This window comes from Gymnogyps californianus, chromosome 2 (genome assembly GCF_018139145.2).
Source record: "Gymnogyps californianus isolate 813 chromosome 2, ASM1813914v2, whole genome shotgun sequence".
Classification (NCBI taxonomy): Eukaryota; Metazoa; Chordata; class Aves; order Accipitriformes; family Cathartidae; genus Gymnogyps; species Gymnogyps californianus.
This window is the reverse complement of record NC_059472.1, coordinates 107161992-107186476: the sequence shown is the minus strand read 5'-3', so window position 1 is coordinate 107186476 and position 24485 is coordinate 107161992. Positions and strand designations below refer to the sequence as shown.

Sequence of the window (24485 nt, the reverse complement as noted above, 5' to 3'; positions counted from 1 at the left end):
TTGTTGAAATTACTGGTCCAGTTGTAAAACTTACTAGAACAAAGATGTGGAAGTATCACGGAAGAAGGACAATAACGTATTACAGTTCAGGTCTTTTAAATATACAGCAAAACAATTTGTGTGTAGTCTTGTCTTACAATGTGACAACATAGCCATATGCATAAGAAAACAGCAGCTCTTGCTGAATCAGGACAATGTCTCTCAGTAGACCTAATTCCCTGTCCATTCGCAAAGAAATGTGTCGTGGTTTAACCCCAGTCTGCAACTAAGCACCACACAGCTGTTCCCTCACTCCCCCCACACACAGTGGGGAGAGAATAGAAAAAAAATAAAACTCATGGGTTGAGATAAAGACAGTTTAATAGGACAGAAAGGAAGGAAAAATAATGATAATGATAATAATAATATGACAATAATAATACTAAAAGAATTAGAATATACAAAACAAGTGATGCACAAGGCAATTACTCACCACTTGCCGACTGATGCCCAGTTAGTTCCCGAGCCGCGATTCGCCCCTCCCAGCCAACTCTCCCCAGTTTATATACTGGGCATGATGTCATATGGTATGGAATATCCCTTTGGCCAGTTTGGGTCAGCTGTCCTGGCTGTGTCCCCTCCCAGCTTCCTGTGCCCCTCCAGCCTTCTTGCTGGCTGGGCATGAGAAGTTGAAAAATCCTTGACTTAGTATAACCACTACTTAGCAACAACTAAAACCATCAGTGTGTTATCAAAATTATTTTCCTACTAAATCCAAAACACTGCACTATACCAGCTGCTAGGAAGAAAATTAACTTTATCTTAGCTGAAACCAGGACAAAATGTCACTGCAAGTTTGCAGCTACCAGATGTAGATACTGCACACAGCAGAGACTGAATCAAGTGCCTTTGGGCTGCAGACTAAATGGTGGAGAAAATGAGGATCAAAAATAAGAGAAGGATAGGCACTTCAGAGGATGCTCTTTTCTGCATGTGACAAAACCTTTTTCTTTATTTTTCATTCTGATTCGGTTTTTTTGGTCTCCAGGATACTATGAAAATTTCAAAATGAAAACATTATATAAAAACACACTGAAAAGATGTGTCTTCAGACATTCTGAAAAATTCTGTATTCCTGATGAATTTGAAGAGGAATTTAATAAACCCTATTCAGCATAAATTAGTTTCTTTAATCTTTGCAAAAAAACACCCTTGGATTCCTATTTGTATCTTTTCTAAATATTATGGTATTTTTTTTTCCAAACCTTTAATGGTTAAAGCCATTCAGTTATACATGTTTTCATTCCTTCATCTTTCATTGAGAAGTTAATTTCTCTTCTCCTTTTTACACATGTTTCTAGACTTCCTACGACTGAAGGTAAAATGTCTTTAAAAATACTTTCTCCAGGCAACAAGAATTTCACTGAGCAGAAATCAGTAATACTGTTACAGAATGTCTGAAATCACTCATATTTAAAAACTAACTTTACAGTTATATCATCAAAATATTAATGCTAATAGCAGTCATTGTACTTACTTTTTCACAGGGAAGTAATATTTTTCAATATATAGTAACCTCTCTTCCCATATATCTCAAGGCCCTGAACATCAAGGCAGGAACTGGGGGACAAAGTCCCTCCCATTGTAACCCAACTCAGGTTCAAGACCACCTGAGGAATCTGAACATACATAAGTCCATGGGACCTGACAAGATACATCCCAGGGTCCTGAGAGAACTGGCTGATGTAGTTGCCAAGCCACTCTCCATCATATTTGAAATGTCATGGCACTCAGGTGAAGTCCCCAGTGATTGGAAAAAGGGAGAGACGTCACACCCATTTTTAAAAAGTGTAGAAAGGAGGACCTTGGGAACTACCGACCAGTCATCCTCACCTTTCTGCCTGGTAAGATCATAGAACAGATCCTCCTGGAAGCTATGTCAAGGCATATGCATGACAGGGAGGTGATTAGCGACAGCCAACATGTCTTCACCAAGGGAAAACTGTGCCTGACTAATCTAAGTGGCATTCGATGGAGTGACTGCATCAGTGGACAAGGGAAGATCTACTGATGTCATCTGGACTTCTGTAAGGCTTTTAATATGGTCCTTCACAACATTCTTGCCACTAAATTGGAAAGATATGGATTTCATGGATGGACTGTTAGATGGATAATAAACTGGCGGTATGGCCGTGTCCAAAGAGTTATAGTCAATGGTTCAGTGTCCAAGTGGAAACCAGTAACGAGTGGTGTCCCTCAAGGGTCTGTACTGGGACCAATACTATTTATCTTCATCAGTGACATAGACAGTGGGATTGAGTGCACTCTCAGCAAGTTTGCAGATGACACCAAGCTGAGTGGTGCAGTTGATAGCTTGAGGGAAGGCATGCCATCTAGAGGGACCCAGACAGGCTGGAGGAGTCGGCCAATGTGAATCTCATGAAGTTCAACAAGGCCAGGTGCAAGGTCCTGCACCAGGGTTGGGGCAATCCCCAGTATCACTACAGACGGGGTGATGAATGGATTGAGAGCAGCCCTGCAGAGGAGGACTGGGGTGTACCGGTGGACAAAAAATTGGACATGAGCTGGCAATGTGCACTTGCAGCCCAGTAAACCTATCGTATCCTGGGCTGCATAACAAGAAGTGTGGCCAGCAGGTTGAGGGAGGTGATTCTGCCCCGCTGCTCTGGTGAGAACCCTCCTGGAGTACTGCATCCAGCTCTGGGATCCCCAGCACAAGACAGACATGGACCTGTTAGAGTGGGTCCAGAGGAGGGCCACAGAAGTGATCACAGGGCTGGAACACCTTTTCTATGAAAAAAGGCTGAGAGAGCTGGGATTGTTCAGCCTGGAGAAGAGAAGGCTCCGGGGAGACCTTATTGCTGCTTTCAATATATAAAAGGGGCTTACAAGAAAGACAGAGAAAGACTTTATGAACACTTGTAGTGACAGGACAAGGTGGCAAGGGGTAATAGTTTGAAACTGAAAGAGGGTAGATTTAGATTGGTTACAAGGAAGAAATTCTTTGCAATGAGGGTGGTAAGACACTGGACCAGGTTGCCCAGAGAAGTTGTTGATGCCCCATCTTTGCAAGTGTTAAAGGTCAGGTTGGATGGGGCTTTGAGCAGCTTGATCTAGTGAAAGATGTCCCTGCCCATGGTGGGGGGGGTTGGACTAGATGATCTTTAAAAGTCCCTTCCAACCTGAAACATGCTATGGTTCTGTGATTCTGTGATTGTCCAATGGATTGTTTACTCCATACAGAATATCAGCTTGTTCTAAAGGTTCAGAAAGACACTGAGCCTCACTTGTTATTGTATCGTATCTTGTGGACGGATTTATACCATGAGAAGTGGGTGTTAAATGACGTTAAATCAAAGTGATAGCTTTACTCACCCTTTTTTCCTTCTTGACACTTACATAAATGACTGCATGAGATCCAAGAGAGTGTAAAGTTGCGTGATTTTTTTGTTGTTGTTTGACTTGTTAACCTACAGGCAAATGTAGAGTGTGTCTAGTCTGTACAATAAACCCCCATATTAGAGAGATACCTGAGCTAATTCTAAGTAAGATAGCATGTCCACATAAATCAGCACTCAGCTGTGCTGGGTTTGATCCTAGATGCAGTATAGCCTCTCATTAGAAATAATTACTCCTGGCACAGCATCATGCTGATGCAGCTGTGCAGCTTCCAGAGCTAGTTCATTTGGCACTTAGCTCAGGGATCACTGCAGTCTTGGGCATAGATGTGCAATGTCATTTTGTTAAATGAGTGATGCTTTCGCTCATTTGTTCAAATGGCCATTTCATTTGGGACTTAGATAAATGATGAAATCTTCCAGATGCTTAGTCCAATTATTGTAAATATGGTCATGATTTTTGACAACTACCTGATTATTAACAGACAGCCAAGCTACGCAGTAATTCCTGCATTGCAGTCAAGCAACTTGGATCAACAATTTCTCTCTGAGATGTTATTCTGGTGGCTTTGATTTTTAGTTGTGTCCCTTGAGAAGTGGCCTCCTCAAAGCAGGTTCTGTGTTCCAATATGGCACTTCAGAGTAGCATCTGTAGCCCTTTCCACATATTTTCAGCTGCCAGGAACAACTTATCAATGCTGTTTCAATGTCAGCATTGGCATGACCATCTCTCACCCTTGTGCAAATGAGGGCAGCAGGGCAGGTAATTTAGAGATGACTTTATAAAACTATCTTTAAACTCAGCTGTCTCAGTGTAAGTGGGAAAGGTGGACAAGATAGTTGCTTTCAAATCCTGGAAAGCTCTCTTTTCTATCCAGAGTCTACTAAAGTCAACGGGAAGGATTCCAGTGACTACAGATATGAGACCTGATCTTGACCCTGCTGATGGATTCCATAGAGATACATAAACCACTAGCTCTAGATACGTTTAGCATCTCTATCCATTGATTAAGTTTTTATTCATTTTCAGTCATTTCACTGAACTCTGTCTACTGGTTTAGTCAGTGAGCCCTTCATCAGCGGTGTATTTACAAACAAACTGTCCAACAAGTTTGGCAGATGTTGCCCTTACAGAGACAGAATATTTTCAAGCTGTTGTTTTCACAGGACAAGCAAGCAAAGTGGAGGGGGGAAATACCTGTCTGGCAGGTTTTAGTCTACAGTTTATAGCTTATTGTTGTATCCTGTTTTACAGCCAAGTGAGTGAGCTCCGATTCTAGCCGTAACAAGGCATGTATGTTCTAAGAATAGGATTTCAAAAGGATCCTAAAGAAGTTAGATACTATACTCTTTGATGTAAGTCAACTACAACATCAGTGAGTCCCATTGAAGGGTATAAAAATACATCAGTGGAGGTAAGAGAACCAACGTACAAGGGAGCAGATGACAGTATGTGTTTCAGATAAAGGATAATGGGAGAGAAGGAAAGAAAGAGAGAGATAGGCATACAAAACTGGCTGTGAGGAGGGTTGTAATTCCTCTTCTTTTTTTTTCACAGCTGATGTCTTTTGAGAACCTCCACCTACTGCTTAGCATCTTGTGAGCACCCACCTGTCTGTCAGCATCTCTTTCTTTGCTGGCAGCCTCATTATAGCTAGAGATCCTAGCCTCCAACTTATCAACAAGGATCAAACTAGGAAAACAGGAAAAAAAGAGACTTGAAACACAAGGAGTTCTAGGAAAATGGGAGACCTAGCTGTTCATAGATCTTGAATGCCAGAAAAGTCTTACAAGCTCATTTAGGCTGACCTTCTGCATAGCAAAGGACATAGAAGTGCATGCTACTTCCTGAGCCTCAGAACTTGTGTTTAACTAAAGCATGTCTACCAGAAAGCCTTGAAAAGAAGGACCCGAGGAACACAGAATCCCACAGACAATGCACTCATAGAATCATAGAATCATAGAATACCAGGTTGGAAGGGACCTCAAGGACCATCTGGTCCAACCTTTCTTGGCAAAAGCACAGTCTAGACAAGATGGCCTAGCACCCTGTCCAGCCGAATCTTAGAAGTGTCCAATGTTGGGGAATCCACCACTTCCCTGGGGAGATTATTCCAATGGCTGATTGTTCTCATTGTGAAAAATTTTCCTCTTGTGTCCAATCGGAATCTCCCCAGGAGTAACTTGTACCCATTACCCCTTGTCTTTTCCATGTGACTCCTTGTAAAAAGGGAGTCTCCATCTTCTTTGTAGCCACCCTTTAAATACTGGAACATGGTGATAAGGTCTCTGCTAAGCCTTCTTTTCTCAAGGCTGAACAAACCCAGCTCTCTCAGCCTTTCCTCGTATGGCAGGCTTCCCAGTCCTTTGATCATCTTTGTGGCCCTTCTCTGGACCTTCTCCAGCCTGTCCACACCTTTTTTGTATAGCGGGGACCAAAACTGAACACAGTATTCCAGGTGTGGTCTGGCAAGCGCTGAGTAGAGTGGGATAATGACTTCTTTATCTCTGCTGGTGATGCCCTTGTTGATGCAACCCAGCATCCTGTTGGCTTTCTTTGCCACAGCAGTACACTGTTCACTCATATTGAGCTTGACCCCCAGGTCCCTTTCCACAGAGCTGCTCCCCAGCCGGCTAGATCCCAGCCTGTGCTGCAGTCCTGGATTATGTTTTCCCAGGTGCAAGACCTTACATTTGTCTTTGTTGAACTTCATAAGGTTCTTGTTAGCCCACTCTTCCAGCCTATCTAGGTCTTCCTGCAGGGTGACTCAGTCATGTCCCTTCCTTTTTATGGGCAAATGCCTCACAGATTTAAGATGAGTAAATGGTGGGATCTGAATAGAGCTAAAAAACAAGAACACAGAACAAAGAGTGAGAAGGGCATTTTGTTTGCCAACATTGCACTTCTGTGTTCCGAACAGATGGCTGACAATGACCCGAGACCTTAGAAAATTAAATCGATGAAAGAAACATGTTCAGATTTCATTATATGTAATTGCATAAGGCACAGAAAGGGTAAAACTAAGCCACAAGCCTCATTTTATTGAGTGAATATATGGGGCAGGAGCACATAAAAAATCCACCCTTGTTCAATTTTATGAAGTTTCCATCACAAAACCTTGTACTGACTGAATAAACTAAAACCCACATTTATTTTCTTTTTTTATTTCATAATTAAGCAATTTCAGACATTTGTTCAATGTATGATCCTCATTCTTATTTCTTAGAACAACTGGCTTGAGTTTTATGGTATTTGACAAAATAGAAAATAAAATGATCATCAGGAAAACCCACATCATGTGCTACAAAGTGACTGACCAGTAGAAATCTCTGGGACCTGTGCAGCATATTTTCTACATGTTTCTGAAAAAATCCTGCTCTGGTTCAGTTGGTCACTGAGGATAAATAGTCACTTGTGCCTAAAACAGTGTTGATACCACACCACTGTTTTGGCTATTGCTGAGCAGTGCTTGCACAGCATCAAAGCTTTCTCTCTTTCCCACTTCTCCCCCTGTCAGTAGGCTGAGGGTAGCAAAGAAGTTGGAAAGGGACACAGCCGGGACAGTTGACCATTGGCTAAAGGGATACTCCATACCCTACAACACCATGCTCAGCAGTAAAGCTGGGGTAGAGGAAAAAAAAGGAGCAGGGACAGCATGGTGTGCTCAAAGCCCTGTCCAACCTGACCTTGAACACTTCATTCCCCCAGTCCCTGCCCTGAGATTCAGGGACTCAAGAGATGTGGGACAAGCAATTGCCAGTGAAAACTGAGGAAAAAAGTTGTTGAGTACCTCAGCCTTCTCCATGTCAGTTGTCACCAGATCCCCTGTCTCATTTATTGGGGGGTACAATTTCTCTTGTCTTCTATTTCTGACTAATGTGCCTGTTACCAGATGTTCATCCATTTCTGTTAAGGTACAAGTACCAATCATTTTACCTAGAGATGCCTCTGGTTGGAGAATATACTTAATCTGTAGACTCAAAAATTCATTCCAATGGAAACTGAGAATGAAGAGTCAGAACCAGCAACATAACTGGCATGTGAGACGTTGTTGTGCAGGCTCTGCCCATCTGCAAAGCTCTTGTCATTGACATACTTCATGTTTTTTCAGTCCGTCAGTCTAGCAAATAAGTTTCCTCCCCTCTGGTTTATAAGAGTCATGTTTTTAGGTTGCTTGGGGATGGATCAGCACAGTCCACAGATGCTGCCCTCTCTAACTTTCAGCATGTCAGCAGGTACATGCACTGAAAATGGCCTTTGACGAGATTTTTTTGGAATGCTTTTCCTTCCCTAACTATAAGATTAAATATAGAAACATAATATCAATTTATACAAATGGTACTCATGTCAGAGTGAATAATTTTCTCCAATAAGTACAAATTACATTATAAGTCTTTTAGGCTATGATACAGATTTCAGTTTAAAGCCATGCATAAAGCTAGACTATGCAGGCACAGAACTTCTACTTGAAAAATCTCTATTTGCCAATTCTCTACACCTTCTCTTTCTCTTTTAAAGGAAGAATAATCTTCCTTTAAAAAATTAGAGATGCTTCCATCCAGAAGACCAAGAGCTTGCAAACAAAGAAGCATTCTTGCAGAGGTTTTCAAAATCCTGGATGGGGTTGTGCTCAAGGTACCCACGAGCAATATCAACAGTGCCATCAGTTGCCTCAGAATAAGATGAAAAGTCTGCTAAGGCGTTCTTATTTTACAGCCTTGTAGACAGACGGCTTTTGGGAAGCAATTCAAGCCTGACAGTGAAGAGATCTGAGGCGGTTCTTCAAAGCAAAAAGTAAAGGATAATTACACACACCCCCTTGAAAATAGACTTGAACACAACATACAGCTTAAGTACTGGAGAGATTTTACTCTAATTTCTAATTTGGCTGAGTTATTGGCAGAACAGCTTAAGTTATAAGACATAACAACACTAAAATAAAACATCTTTATTTCTTTAAAGGCAAGCTTTGGCTCATACAGATTTTCTGTCTGGTAAAGTGCAAAAGGCCAAATAGATTAAATTCATGGCTTATGAAAGGCAGTTCATTCCAGAAATGAAATTATTTTGTTCAGCAAAGAAGAGAGAGTACAACAGCAATAAAATATGTTTTTAATTTTTTCTTTTAGAAATAGTTAATTTTGCAGGAAAAAATCAAAGGTGTCAATTGTATAATAAATTTTGTTTGAAAGAACATTCTCTGTAAAAAGTTTATTCCTATCCTTCTAGTTTTCATAAAAATGCATTTAATTCAGTCTGACATAACCTTGTGAAAATCTATTAGGTCACGTACAAAAATATTTCCCGCTATTTATCAATATCGTTAGTGATAATTATCATGGAGTGGTGCTTCTACCACAATTTAATAGCCTTGCTGAGTAAGATTTTTATCAGACTGTTTTATTAATTCAACAAAACAAGAAACCACAGCTGTACTGGAACACTGAGACCATAATTGGGCACCTGAGATTTTTCAGAAGAATTAAAAGGGTGCTGCAGCTTTTTTATTTTATATGTAAGAAAAACAAATTAAATGGAACTCTTGGTTGTCTTTTCTTAAGTCTGGTATCCTCCTTTGTGAATGCTATCATTGATAATCTGTTTTCTGGTAACCCTTTCATCTCATGTTTTGCCACCATAATATAATTTACATCCCCAAAATTATATAAACTAAATGTCAAAATTATATGTCTTCATCCCAAAATCATCTATATATTATTAATCATACTCCCTGTTTAATAATAAATATCAATATATAGTTTGCCAAGGATGACCTGGAGGAATGTCTAGCAGAGCCTAATGGACATTTGTAAAATTTCTAAACATGTTTTGAATCATCCACTATAAATGGAGCACTGCAGTGCTTGCTAAGAATCCATTTCTTTTTCAGCCATAAAATCTCACATAGGTCATTACCACTGCATTATTAGTTCAGTGTAAAAATTAATTGCGCCTCAAAAGAGAAAAAATGTAGACTACTTCTGCACCACTTTTTATCAAAATGCATATTTCCCTAAAAAAAACTATGGAAACTGGAAAGCTGCAGAAATCAAAAATTAATGTCATTGTTTCAGGGTCTGTTGATGTTTTCTTCTAAAAGCTGGTGAACAGGTTTTTCCAATATTATTGAAATTATTATTATTGGAAATAAAAAATCCTTTTCAAGGATATAATTTATTCTGGTTAAATTTCACAAGCCAAACTGATTTGATTTCCATCACATGCTATAGGAACTTTTCACAATGGCTTCCTTGGAAATACTTTAACTCCTACTCAAGTTAGAAGGAACTGAACATGCTTATAAATTCTGAAAGGTGGCTGAGCAGTGCGTATTTCTAGTAAATATGACTCTCTTCTGTTTAGGAAGTATAAGTGAATTTGTTTACAACATAAGATGGGTTCCCTTTTGCTTGGTGTTTCAGCTGCTGTGGAGGTTTCCTTTTCATTTGATGTTGGAAATGGGCCTGTGGAAGTCGTCGTTAGATCTCCCAACCAGCTCAATGATGACCAGTGGCATCGGGTCAATGCTGAGAGGAATGTCAAACAGGCCAGCCTGCAGGTAGACCAGTTACCCCTGGAGGTCCGGAAAGCACCAACAGAAGGACACACGCGACTGGAATTGTACAGCCAGCTCTATGTTGGTAAGATGCAGAGTAGGTAACCGGGCTTTGCTCTCACATACTGGACACTCTTTGCCTCGTGTCTTGCCAGCAGTGGTTAGTTTAATGTGGGAAGTTGCACTCCTGAAGCACTTGCATGACAGCACGGGGCGGGGGGGAGAGAATAAAAGACAAGCATGTCCATAATTACAGAAATAAGAAGATCAACTAAGAGAAAAATCTTCTGTGCTGGCAACTTGTCATTTTTGTCTTTCCCCACCTGCAGCTCTTGGCTGAAAGTCCCTCTAGCAGGCAGTAGTGCCAGACTCCTTTTTTGCCGAGTGTCTCTCTCATATACATACACTTATTCATCATGGAAGTGAAAAATTCTGCATAGGTCTTGCCAGGACTGCATATGCCTGCAGAGCCCATCCTAGCCTCAGCAGCACTTTCAGCCTCTTTAGGTTTGATCATTGTCCGCACTTTTGCGTTCACGGCTCTCACTGCAGTCTTTTCCCTTTAGTCCTATGGGCTGTTTGCCCATTCGATGTAGGAAAGCATCACGCAGTGTTACACAAATACATTCCCTGGAACCAAGTTAGTCCAGCTGCTTTCTGGAGCTGCTGGTCTCCACTACATTTTGGGCAGGCTGTTCCAGCAGCACTTGTATTTCTCTGACTGTTAGCCCCAGGGTTGCAAAGTGCAGACATGCCAAGTGCTATTAGCTAGAATCAGAACTGCATGAAATGTTGAGCAAAGAAGCACTTTCCTACCTCTCTAGATATCTGTTAACAGGAGAAGAGGGAAGGGAGAAAGAAAAAAAGACACTATCTCATTTTTTTCCCATGTTAGTCAGAGTTCAACAGCAGAAATTAATTAAAATTATGTTTAAAGCCTTCACTGCCTTAGTAAACAGCACCGTGTCACTGCAGACTGTGTATAATGTGTCACCAGATGTGCAGCCATTATTTACAAGCTCAGATTCTCCTGTACTGCTGACTGTGATCCCAATAAAAGGCAGTTTCAAAATAAGCTGAAATGTGAAGTTTGTTTAAAAGAGGGAACCTTAACCTTTTAAAAGAAATACCAAGCCTTTTGCTGAAAACAGGAAGAGCTGAATTTTTTTCCAGCCTGAGTTCTTGGGGAATTGTTAATAATGATGATTTTTACTGGTAGTTTTGAATTAACTGTAACACCAGCAATGTTTTTAAATACTTTGTACATTTATTGCCAAAAACTGAATGTCCAAATCTGCACCAGATTTTCTTTCTTTCTGAATCATATCCATTTCATATAACTTGGTGATTGGAGCACACATCTCAAAGAACAGATTTAAATCCTTACCCAGAGTCAGACAGAGAATCGATTTGAGTTGGAGTGTCCCAAATGAACACCCTGAATATTGGGGCCTGGAGAGTAATACCAAACAAGCATTGTTTCAGTACCTCCTGTTCCACTTTCTGTAGAATAATTATCTATTCCTTGGGCCAGCAAGAGAGCCTGAGGAATTATGACTTCATGTCCTAGGGGCTAGGACAGTCACCAGGAGGGGAAAGAAGGGAATTAGATGTATTAGGGGTTTTTTTGTCACTGCAGTATATATGAGTTTACATAGAATGGAACCACACCAGAATGCCTTCTGCCCTGTGCACTTGGCAGATGCCGAGCATTGCCTCCTCTTATTCCAAATCATTCCATTACCAGCAGTTGATTTGAAGCAGCCCTCTCTCTTTGGTTTGTATTTAGTCCTCTTCCCCACTCAGGTAAGTATCAGCCTCTGTGCTCTGTGGTGATGAGCGTTCAGATCTCAGGGACTCTTCAGCACCTGCAGCACTGCAGTAATCAAAGAGATGAGAGGATGAGGAGAAAAGATGACAGCCACTCATTGTTATTTGCTTGCATTTTTTAGGGTTTTTTTGTTTCTAATCCAGCCCCAGATAAGGCTTTCCTAGCTGAAATCACATTTTTCAGCAAGTGTTTACTAGGAGGAAAAAAGGAACTGTTCTTATTGACTGCTAAGAAAAGCCATCTCAACCCAGATTTTCAAATGTAGCTCTTCAGTGTTACATCCTTCACCCTATACTCAGGCAACTAAACAATATATCCGATGTTGCTTGGAAATTAACATCTGTATTTCTTATTGCAACTGAGAGTGGGGATTTAAATCTTTTCCTTCTTTCACCATGGTGGCTTTGAAAAATGTAACACTGCATAACATATTATGGCATTATTATTAGCATCCATCATCACTAATCGTAGGGAGAGTAAGGCTATACCTTAGCAATCAAGCCAAGCCCATTTCTTCCACTGTTATCTCTAAAAATCTTGAAGTTGAAATGGAATGAAGTCTTACAATGGAGGGCTAGAATCTCTAATGTCTAATCAGTGTAAAGCAAACACATCTGCTATTTATGCTTACTTATGGTATGGTATCAAAAGGTTAGGTTTCATTGATTTCATTATCATTAGGACAAGGCAATTGCTTGCCTTTACAAAAAAGTTACTTATTTCCAGCTGTTGTCACAAGCTTAGCAGGATATTTCATGTAAAGCAACACAATAAAATCTGTTCAGTGTTGTCTCACAGTTTTACATTCCCTCTCAGGTGCTGCAGGAGGCCAGCGAGGCTTCCTAGGTTGCATTCGTTCATTAAGGATGAACGGGGTGACGCTGGACCTGGAAGAGAGAGCAAAAGTCACACCAGGGGTGAAGCCTGGCTGCTCTGGCCATTGCACGAGCTATGGGATGTACTGTGCAAACGGCGGTAAATGTGTCGAGAAATACAACGGCTACTCCTGTGACTGCTCCAAAACTGCCTATGATGGACCATTTTGCATTAAAGGTAAATGCTTTAGTGCAGGAGGCAGAGTATTGGAGAACTATCTGCCTGAGAAAAAACATAATAGAATCAATGCTTCAGCTTTTATTAATTAAACAAATAAATCCTGTTTAAGACTTCTTACAAACAAGTAAAATTATACACCCAGGATTTAAATGTGATGATTTAAAACACACCTCTCATTAGTACTAATATATGTTACCTATTTAAATCAAATAACAAAACAACAAGATGCATTAGGAATGCCTGTAATCATAGCAGGTCTGGCAGACTGTATTCCATAGTCTTGAGCTGTTGAACAATAAATTCTTACTAGCACAATGTCACGGTTACTTCTTTAGAAAAAACATGCATTTAAACAAAAGCTACCTAGTCTCAGTCAGAAACATATTTGGAGATACATAGGTGTGAGCTTTGGGTTGAATACCTTATAAATTGGGAGGCCAGCATTTGGATTAAAAATTTTATCCACCCATAACCAGATCAGATCTTTTAGTAGCTCAAACTGGGTTGGAGATTGAACTTGCTAGGGTAAGGGAAGGTACAGAGCTTCTACATCTGTGTCAGTCCTTTGGAAATGCCTAAAGTATGTTCTGAATTTTCCAAATCAGTTATCGTAAGAGACCGATTTACTATGGACACACATGCCTGCATAAGAAAGACAGACAAAGAGTGAGGGAAAGAGGGATCTTACACACACAAAAAAAAGTGAAAATAAAGATGCTAATGTATTTCCACGTTTTTTCTTATTTTGATCAGAAATGATTGTGACAAAGTAAGTAGTAATGGGAATATAATTTTCCAAATGTTTGCACATTTTGTAGGTTTTGTGGCCATTCATTTGTTTGCCTTACATTTCATAGGATATTCCCATCATATTCTTGAAATATTCTTCTCAACACTTCTAAAGGTTTCGTCACATTTACCTAAGGTGCTACTATTTCTCAGCAGCTCTTTTTCACTATGCTTTTATTGGTACACAAAATCATCCAACTTGTTGCTTTTCCTTATCATTTTAAAAGCATTCTCAAAAGGTACTAATCCTGCAGTTTCAACTATAAGATGTGAAGGCTCTTCTCATCAGTATCTGTGATGTTAAAGAAACCTCTAGCCTCCTAAAGTGGTCTTCTGGTTTTACATTACCCACTGTACCAGGAATCCTGCAGGCAGGCTGGGTCACCAGTTGCCAGATTTGCTTCATGAAGCTGTTTTGGCAGTAGGGAAAGCTCTTATCCTTTGACATTTTTGTTTCCAACTCCTTCTTAACTTCTCTTTTTTCTCCAAGTCAGACTTTGAGGATTACTTTGCAAATATCTATACCCTGCTCCCTTCCAGCCACACTTAGAGGAAACCAAGTTTATAATAGAAAGAGGCAGTCTTTTTACCTGATGCTGGGTTATGGACTGTATTTTCTCCTCACACACTTCAGCCACCTTCATTTATATCCGTATATATCCACCTTTATTTCATTTTATCATAACAGAGCTTTGTCCATTGCTGATATTGCTCACACATTGGAGCACCCCCTTCTAAAAGCTAAGGGATTGTTTTCACATCACCAGATATTCTGATGAATCTCTAGCATGATTATTTTATAAATTTCAATAAATATGATGTATTTCTAGTGCAGCAAAAGTGAAGCAGCTGCTGCTTTAGGTAATGGCTTCCACTGTGCTTGCATGCAGGAATTTCATCAGGTTTCACTATGCTGTGTTGCTTCAAAGACAAATTATAAAACATGTCCATCACATTCAGGAGTGTACATATAGTAACTCCTGAGAATGTGAGTATAGTAATTTCAGTTAATTTAGCAAATAGTTTGTCGTGAGTTTAAGAATGGTAATGCATATTTAGTATTGCTGTTTGCTAGCACAGTTATGTTAAAGGAAACCCATTCAGACTGGAACTGGGTCAGTCTGTTACAGATCACATGTGTTGACTCAAAAAAAAAAAAGAAAAAAGAAGAAAAGAATTGCTGCCATGCCATATTCAGTGAATTCACTTCTTAGTTTTTTTCTGTATTGCCAAAACTTATCACAGTGGTTTTTATTTGTGTTTTTCTGTTTCTGTTATGGCTAGATAAACCCCAAACTTCTGCCAAAACTAGCTCTAAGCTAAAGTGTTTTATTTTTCCTGGATGTGGAGCTAACAATAAAAAATACCATTAGGGGAATAATTGAGTACCTAGCACAGACAAACCCTGGTTTTGGCTGGTCTGTAAGCACTGTCATAGCAACAGCAGTAATATTATACTATATTATACTATAATATTCTCCTTATCAGTCTCCCAGTCCAGCCAAAGGCCCAGAGCTCTGACAGTGATACTTTGGGCATGCAATAAAACTTGCTGTAAGCTACTGATGCTGGACAGCACTGAGTCATGCAAAGGTACTCATGCTAGTGTCAGGATCTCTGTACCACACGATCTTGTGCCATTTAAACATGACATCAGATCTCTGCTTTAAGTATCAAAACTATTCCAGGCTAAAAATATCTCTCTGAATCCTTAAGGCTTTCTGTATGAAAAGCAAGTTACCAATTTCCTATCATCTGTTAGTGCTGAAAACTGATGTTCTCCTCTAGAATATCCCCAAGTATAATTTAGTGTGGGTGAATTCATGGGGCTTCACTGTAAAAACAACAACGTGGCACTGGGATAAAGTTAGAGGATAAATTAAGCACAAAATAGACTGGGTTTGGGGCATCCTGTGATCAAAATAATTATAAAACCTCTGTAACAAACATTGCTGATAATGAGATCTTTAAAACAGTTCATTTTCAGTCCATTAAATTTTACATTGTAAATTTAACTTGCATTAAGCCTTTTAAATCAAGTAAAGCACTGGAACATCTTGTGCATGTTGTCAAACTCCCTAGACTTGTGAAAGAAGGGGATCCTACATTTTCTTTCTAATAGCAGCTCCTGGAATCTTGTACCATGTCCTCTTGGTCCATGAGACAAGACTGGATATATTTGCTAGATACAAAGGGCAAACATACGGTACTAACAACAGCAAAATAAATACTGGCAAAATAGTCGAGTATATTTTAGTTTAAAAAAATATTTTCAAAATTTATAAAAATTATAAAGTTTGTTGGAAAATAGCAGGGAAACTTTCCCTGCTTCCCATGTAAAATAAAAATGTTACCTAAATTATATTTTAGTTGATTTGGATGAAAACATTGCAATTCTGAAATTTTAATTCTTTTTTCATTAACACCTTGACACTTTCCCCTCTCTAAAAGCACTGAAAATTCTGTGAACATGTTTTTAAAACTATATTCTCTGTTTTCAACCAATTCCATTCTTTATAGCAAGGACATAGTTGAATACTGCTCTGTCACTTGTGATTTTCTAATCTGCACCACAGTATGTACTTGGATGATGGGTGAGTCTAATATGAGGCAAGCAAGAATATTTTCCTTTGTTACCTTCACTAGAAATTCACATCAGCTGCCAAGAAATAACAAGGTTAGTGCTTTGCACAGTAAACTAGGACTAGGTTTCATTATTTTACTCCTCTGAGTAAATCTTCCAGGCCAAGTAGCTCTGTTGATTTGATAATCAATAGTGCCTGACTTTTTAAGTCATCACATTCAAACCAATACAAGATATTATGAGAAAAATATGCTACTTAGCAGGAGTGAAAGGTGGCATACTATAATACCTTTCAATATACCACAGTCTTCTCTTCCTGTTGATTTTAATTTGCCACAGGAAGCTTTTCTCATCCAAAAAATTTATTTTGATATTCAAGACACTTTCTCATGGTAAACTTTTTGGGGTTGGTTACATACTGAAACTGCTACCAGAAGAAGTGATAGGAAAAATCAAAGAAAAAAAACCATCATTACTATAAGGAAATAGTGATAAATTATATATAATAAAATAACTTCATAAGTAATAAACACATCTCACAATAAAAACAGGCCTCGTATATTGTGGATTCTTTTGTTGATGAAGTCCATCCTTAGAGCCACTGACTGATGACTGACAAGAAACTGCATTGTCTCCAGCCTTATTAACAGCAGATCACAATGTGATTGATGTGGTAGTGGCCTAGAAATTACACTATTTTTTTACAAGGACAAAAAAAGCATAGAAATGCAGTCTGACATCTATTTTAACTTTATTTTTGTTTTGTATTTGGGGCATATGCGATTGGCTTCACTTCTTATTTCATTGCTCAGAGAAATTGTTCTGAGGAATAGCTGCAGTGTTTCTGCAGTCCTACAGTTTGCTTTCTGACCTTTCCCTGTCCTTTGCTTAAGCATAAATTCTCTTTTTTTTTTCTCCCACAGCTGTTCTATCATCATAAAAGCATTTCTGAGAAAACAATTAATTTTTGTTCCTTTAAAAAACAAACACTTTCTTTCCATTAAACAAAAAGAGCAAAGGTCAAATAATGGCTATGCAGAGCGTGTGGCAGCACTGTGATGTGGGGAATCCCCCAGGGAGAAAGCATTTCTCCATTGGGTATTGAAGGGCTGTGGATCAACAGCAGGAGAAGAAATTGCCCACCACCAAGAGAGTGTGGCCAAAATAAAAAAAAAAATATTAAATAGCTGGTGCTGTGACTCATGTGCCTTTAGGTGTGCTGGAAGGGTAAATTCAAAGCTTCCCAGTTTCTATGCAGTGACTCAATTTGCATCAACAAACAACAAGGAGATGAGCACAGTGTATACACTTTTTTCCTTTCTTTCAAGTAAAGCTCAGATTCACAGTGTGAATTATTGCAATCCTTATGCCAATGCCCAAACTGAACTCCTTCATGTTTGTTTTCATATTTGCATGAACCCTGAAAGCCCTTACAGTAGTATTGTCATTGTCAGATTTCCTTCTTTTCTTGCTCCCCTCTGTGCCTCAAAGAGAAAAATCAGTTTTTTACTAGGCTGAGTGAATGCAAAAAAGACATACCAGATCTGGTGCTATGGTACATGAGTGAAGCAGCTCTGCACCCTTCCACAAACTCTTAGACTCACATGTGATCGTCTCCAAATTCTGCCCTGGTTATACCTATTCAATTCCCTTTATTTTGCTGGTTACAAATAAATTTCTTTGCTTTGCTGTAAGCAATAGGAAGGTGATTGTTCAAGTGGTTTAAGGTAACTAACTTAGTTTTCATTGTTCGTAATCCCAGAACCTGGAAAATCAAGGCAACATTCCCTCCTATCCCCCAAAAAATTCTGCTATACCCAACACGATCGTGATCTGTTAGCCGAAAGTTCTATCAGAAATTTTCCTTGGGTTGGGAATGTTAGGCTCCCAGTCTGGTAAGTCTGAATGCTGCAGTCAGGTTTTTCTACCTGTAGATCAAACTTCAGGACTTGGGTCTTAGCCTCTATTGAGTAAATATATATACTCACAAAAAATATATATATTCTGTAAAGCTATTCCATTCTGCTGTCCTGTCAATACTACCTCATTAAACATGCACAGTTATACTCTAGTACTTTGAAAATTACATTTCACTTAAGTTGCAAGAATCCTTTTATTGGAAAAAAAACATTTTTATTTCTTTTTAAAGCAAAAAAAAACCCTTCCCCATACTACTTATATATCTCAAAGAGATATCAACCTGATTGTAAACTGAACTTGCCAACCCACTTACCATCCATAATAAACTACTTACAAAATGCAAGGATTTCTTATTCTGTATACAGAAAGCAAATAAACCAGGGTAATAAGTTAAAAAATACTAAGTCCTGGCTCAGAAAATGTGATAAACTTTCAATTTCTTTCTCAGCTAACTATAATAGGCCTTCTCTGGTGTCCTCGCTCACTGAATGCAGATGTTTTATGAAAGATGAGTAAAGCAGCTTCAGCAACATTGCCGGCTGCTGCATGCCTGTGCAAAGGCAACTGGGAGATTTGAGGTTCTCGCACCAGACAGCCATGTGTGATATTTATACACCTGTACACTATTGGAGTAGTATTGGCACCTCACAAGCTGATAAGTTATTTATCCTTACAATAGCTCTGTGATGAGAGATGATGTTTTTGTTATGGTAATGCAGAAAGCATACGAGATAATGAGGGAAGCAAGGAACTGCTCACTTTTAGAGTGGATACCTGTGGTACAGGAAGGAATTGAAGCCAGATCTCACCTACCAAAGTTGTCACTCTGAATACTGTGCAATCATCAAATAGCAGTCTCTAATATTTCTCAAATGGCTCTTGCAAAGCTGCAAGTTTTTCTCTGAGGTTACCTAAAGAGCACCTCCAAAGACTCCCCAGCAGGAAATCATGAAACCTGATTGGTTGTATATTTGACATTACATTTTTCTTCATCCATCCTGTTTTATTTGATGGGGGTTTTTTAACCATTATGGATATTTCCATTAGAAAGGGAGCTGGCTCTTCATTTAGATTCAGCAGAGAATACACAACACATTCCCTTATTCTGAGTCTGCTGTCCTAGACATCACTTCAAACGGCTGTGGCTATAGAAAGATCTATAGCAATTTCACACCAGTGCAGAATAAACTGCAACTGTGATTTTCCTGACATTTTTAGTCTTTCCTTGGCATGTGCACTTCTGTCTAGGTATAGCAAGGTAGAATAAAAGGCATCTGCTTTACAGTGCTATTGCAAAAGAAGGGTCGCAAAAGCTCAGCCTTGCTTAGGTATGCCAAACTGCTTCCTGGCAGAATCTACCTGTTGGCATTGACTAGCGAGGCTTGAAGGTGTAATGAATCAGGTGGCTTAACCCCATCTTCTGTGGCACTCATCTTGTTCTACTGAAGGTAGCAGGAAACTTTGCACGGATTTATGATCAGGCCCTATAGTTTCATTGGTACACATTATTTTACATATTCCTTGATTTTGATGGTCAATTGTTCAAGAAAGCTTTTTTTAATACTGAGTACTGATATACTCATATAGAAGAAGCAAACCCTCAGTGGGTTTATATTGTATTAATGCCAACAAGCAATTGTTGTATTTTGGTATTTTACTCCACACGTAGAAAATTCAAATGTGCATCACAAATTATTACAGTAATGGCAGTGTCCTGGTTTTGGCTGGGATAGAGTTAAGTCTCTTCTTAGTAGCTGGTACAGTGCTGTGTTTTGGATTTAGTGTGAGAATGATGTTGATAACACTCTGATGTTTTAGTTGTTGCTAAGTAGTGCTTATCTTAAGCCAAGGATTTTTCAGTTTCCCATGCTCTGCCAGCAAGCAGGTGTGCAAGAAGCTGGGAGGGAGCATAGCCAGGGCAGCTGACCCGAACTAGCCAAAGGGGTATTCCATACCATGGAACGTCATGCCCAGTATATAAAGAGGGGGGAGTTGGCCAGGAGGCACGGATCGTGGCTCTGGCATTGGTCAGCAGGTGGTAAGCAATTGCATTGTGCATCACTGTTTTTTGGGTTTTTTCCTTTTTTTCCCTCTTCTTTTTTTGTTACTTTCCTTTTCATCATCATCATCATTATTATTATTATTATATTTCATTATTATTATTGTTATTATTATATTTTACTTTAGTTATTAAACCATTCTTATCTCAACCCACGAGTTTTACCTTCTTTCCCGATTGTCCTCCCGACCCCACTGGGAGCAGTGGGGGGAGGGAGGGAGCTGCTGCATCGTGCTTAGCTGCTGCCTGGGGTTAAACCATGACAGGCAGCCAGGATATGAGACTTGAGGACGCAGGACAAAACCTTTAAATCCCCACTTCTTGGTTTCACAAACTAAATACTGTGAGCCTGAAGGTAGAATAAAATGTTGAACGAGCTAACCAGATAAACCATAAGCGTTACCATCTTCAGAGCACGCAAAGTAAATTCTTTTCCAGATCAACAGCTGTGAGATTCTGACCCTTTACTGATGCCCTATGGCCAGGATGTATCAGCAAACAGTCTTAATCTTTGTGACCACAGCCTGGAAACAGCTGCAATTTCTGGTGCTCTCTAGCACATTTTTAGCCACAAGCCAGACAAGCAAGTTCTAGTTAATCTATATTCAATACTCAAAACTATATGAGAAATCAAAAATGATGGAAAACTATGCAGTGGGAAAGAGGGTTTTTTTCAACTGTCTACATTGCCCTAACAATCTTTGTACATGCATTGAGTGTTAGAATGCCTCCTATGATCGTCCTTGCTTAGGATTTTGAAAATGTTGCTTTTTACATCCATGCAGGGAAGATACAGCATTGAGTCCTGGCAAGCAGCATCACAGAGTAATATTTCTAATTTACCTAATCTGAGTCGGGCCAAGGAGGCATTTAGGGCCTCCAGATGGGACATACTTACACCTGTAAGAAGGCATTTCAGTCAGCTTTGTGAAACAAAGGGGAGAGAATTTTTCTCTGCTGCTGTTTTCATGTGTCCTGGCCAGGCTTCATAGTTGTCAGGATTTTGTCTCCAGCTTCTGTAAGGCAGGGATTTTACCCTGTTACTGCCCATTAATAAGATTGTTTTGAAGGCCCAGCATTGAAAAAGCCAAATACAGTAATACCAGAGAAGTAACCAGCATTACTTTCTCCTTGGTCCCCAGGTAAAAGGTGACACAAGCCAGGTCTAGAATTTACTTGGACAAATGTGAGATGGCAATTATGAGACAGTGATAGCTGTCCTACTGCAGAAGGTAGATTCCACCTTTTGAAAAGCTCCCATGTTGAAACTGGGGGGTTTTTGGGGGGTGGGGTTTTTATTGGTAGCTCCACAGATCTGTTGCTTTTTTACTTATTAGGAGTAATATCTTGCACTTGATTCATGACAATCCCTATTAACATTCCTTTCCCAGCTGGCAGCACAGAGCCAATTCAATTGCCATAAAGCCTGCTGAGTTCTGTATCTTTTAAATATATGCCTCCAGATAGACAGAATATCTTGCTGAAGCTGTGTTCAGCCACACCTGTGCCATGCTGGCAATGCTTTTCACGGGTGAGGAAAAAGTAGTGGAGAAAGAAGACAAGTTTTGGGTGTGACTGAGTGTATGGCTACCAGAACCATTATAACTACCTGAGAAGAGAAGAACCAACACTGACATTTCACTGATGTTAAACCAGCAGCAAAGGAGAATTAGGTTCCTACTTATGTTTTCTTAGGTCTACAACACTGGCCCAGAAATATCATGAGGTTATGGAATTTTTGTAAGAGAAATGAGTTTTTTTGTTGGTATTTGGCTTTTTCCTCCAGTCTTTCAATACTCCTGATCTCAGACAGAATGCGAGTGTACAAAAATAGGTGAGTGGGGAGAAGGAGACTGGGGACATGACCGAAGAAATGTACCCTTCAAAATAAGTTTGTCAGTTCTGGGTACGTGTGCATTTTGTGTGGAAGTTTTGGATCAGTTTTTGCTTCATCCCTTTTCAAATAGAAGCTGGACAGTTTTGTAAAATATGTGCAGTTCACACTGGGGATATGCATCTTGCTTGATAAAATAATTTCTAATGATCCACAATTCCTGTTCTGGGTTCCTCTACAAAGCAAGCCCAAACTGTATGTATTTGCAAAGTCTGTCAACAGAGGATGACCGCACTGCATATTGGTGTAGAAATAGGTACTGCTTTCCGAAGAAAACTGATGTTACCACCACATTCATTTCCCCAAGGCTTCTTCCTCGGAAGGGCAGTTTGCAGAGGAACCCTTCACTATGCGTTATGCCTGATCTCCCAAGAGTTATCTTTTCAGATAGCGTTTGAAATATTACAAAAGAAAGCAGAAGGTCGTGCATGGAAACCTCCCCCACATTTCAGCAGCATGGTTTGTGCTGCATTTTACCCATTTTGTTCAGGCAGCTTGAATGGTTTTCTGAATGAAGGACTGCAATATTCCTTCTATCAGAGCTTCAGGAAGATGATACGCTTGTGACCTCCAAGTATATAGTTTTTTCATTGATCAGCCCACAGCATTACCAAGTCATCTTATAGCTGCGTTCAATATAGAGAAAGTTATCTTTTAGCTTTTTCTGGTATTTCCTAATAGTTTAAGCAGACTGCTTCTGTGAGCTGCCAAGCACTTCGCAGCCCTGCTGCAAGGACTTCAGCTTCATTCCGTAAAGAGCGTAATCATGTGCATCAACCTATTTGCTGAGCTGGAACTGGAGGGGATTCAATATCTTCCTGTTGAGGGCCTAATACACTCACACAGCCAAAGTGAACCTTCCTCTTAGCCTTCCTCTCAAAAGAGGTGGTGTGCACGTGAGGAGAATTTCAAGGCTCATTACACTAGTTTGTACGCTTGTAATAATACAGCTATACTGAAAATTATTTTCTCAGCGCAAATCAAGTTAAATGTACGGAACATTCTTTGCTCTGTTGTGAAACCCTTTTGGAAAAAAAAGTCTTACCATTTCAGACAGCACCATTTACTTAAATTTTTCTTTGTAGCAATGGAGATTTAAAGCAGCAATTCATAACATTTATAGCTCTGGAAAAATGCATTGCACGCTTTCCAGTTCAACCCCAGAGCAGTGCTGAGGTCAGGACTGAAGGTCCCAGTACTCCCAATGCATGAGGCCCTGGGCAAGCATAGCACCAGGCAATCCCAAAGATCGCTCCTAAAATAAAGGCATGACAAGCAGTAAACAGGCTGGAGGAGAACATAATTTTTCATCGGTATGCTGTGTGCATGTGTGGAGCCTCCGCAGGGGCTGCAGTCCCTGCCAGCAGAGTGGCAGTGTCAAACGGCAGGGCTGCCTGGCACGCTGGGACCCAGCACACCAGCTCTGGCGAGCAGCTCTGCCAGTGCCGCAGCAATGTAATTGATACAGCATCTGCTCAAGAAGCAGCTTGCGTGAGCTACAAGCAGAGGTTGAAGAAGAATAAATTAGCACTCATAGGGATATTTTTAAGACAGTCTTGCAAATACTTAGAGCTACAGTGTATACTGCTTTAGATTTGTGTCGTGGTTTAACCCCAGCCAGCAGCTAAGCACCACGCAGCCGCTCGCTCACTGCCCCCCCACCCCTGGGATGGGGGAGCGAATCAGGAAAAAAAACTCGTGAGTTGAGATAAAGACAGTTTAATAGGACAGAAAGGAATGAAAAACAATGATAATGATAATAATAATAATATGACAATAGCAATACTAAAAGAATTAAACTATACAAAGCAAGTGGTGCACAATGCAATTGCTCACCACTCGTTGACCGATGCCCAGTTAGTTCCCGAGCCGCGATCTGCGCCGCTCGGCCAACTCCCCCCTGTTTATATACTGGGCATGACGTTCCATGGTATGGAATACCCCTTTGGCTAGTTCAAGTCAGCTGCCCCGGCTATGCTCCCTCCCAGCTTCTTGCACACCTGCTTACTGGCAGAGCACGGGAAACTGGAAAGTCCTTGGCTGAAGATAAGTGCTACTTAGCAACAACTAAAACATCGGAGTGTTATCAACATCATTCTCACACTAAATCCAAAACACAGCACTGTAGCAGCTACTAAGAAGAAAATTAACTCTGTCCCAGCCGAAACCAGGACAATATCCACCCCTTATTCTATACCATTTACGTTATGCCCAGATCCCACACTTTCCAATACATTTCCAATTAATCACCATCACCTTTCCTGTCTTTTAATATATACATATAGATATCATTCCCGCAGTCTATGGGCCGTCTCTATCAAATGTCTGTTGAGTTCATTCAGCCCATGACTTTGAGCTCCATCTATCGTAACAGTCTGTCTGGGCAGGAGAGATGAT

At 40.0% G+C, this 24485-nt stretch overlaps 1 protein-coding gene across 1 annotated transcript in view; it reads left to right on the top strand.

Annotated features, from left to right (window-relative positions):
* Window positions 1–24485, top strand: part of CNTNAP2 (contactin associated protein 2) — a 1235323-nt gene that overhangs the window by 1109757 nt on the left and 101081 nt on the right. The window contains exons 17-18 of the mRNA XM_050890726.1: window positions 9822–10040; window positions 12603–12839. Coding sequence (XP_050746683.1) covers window positions 9822–10040; window positions 12603–12839 — 456 coding nt within the window. The remainder of the gene's footprint in view (window positions 1–9821; window positions 10041–12602; window positions 12840–24485) is intronic.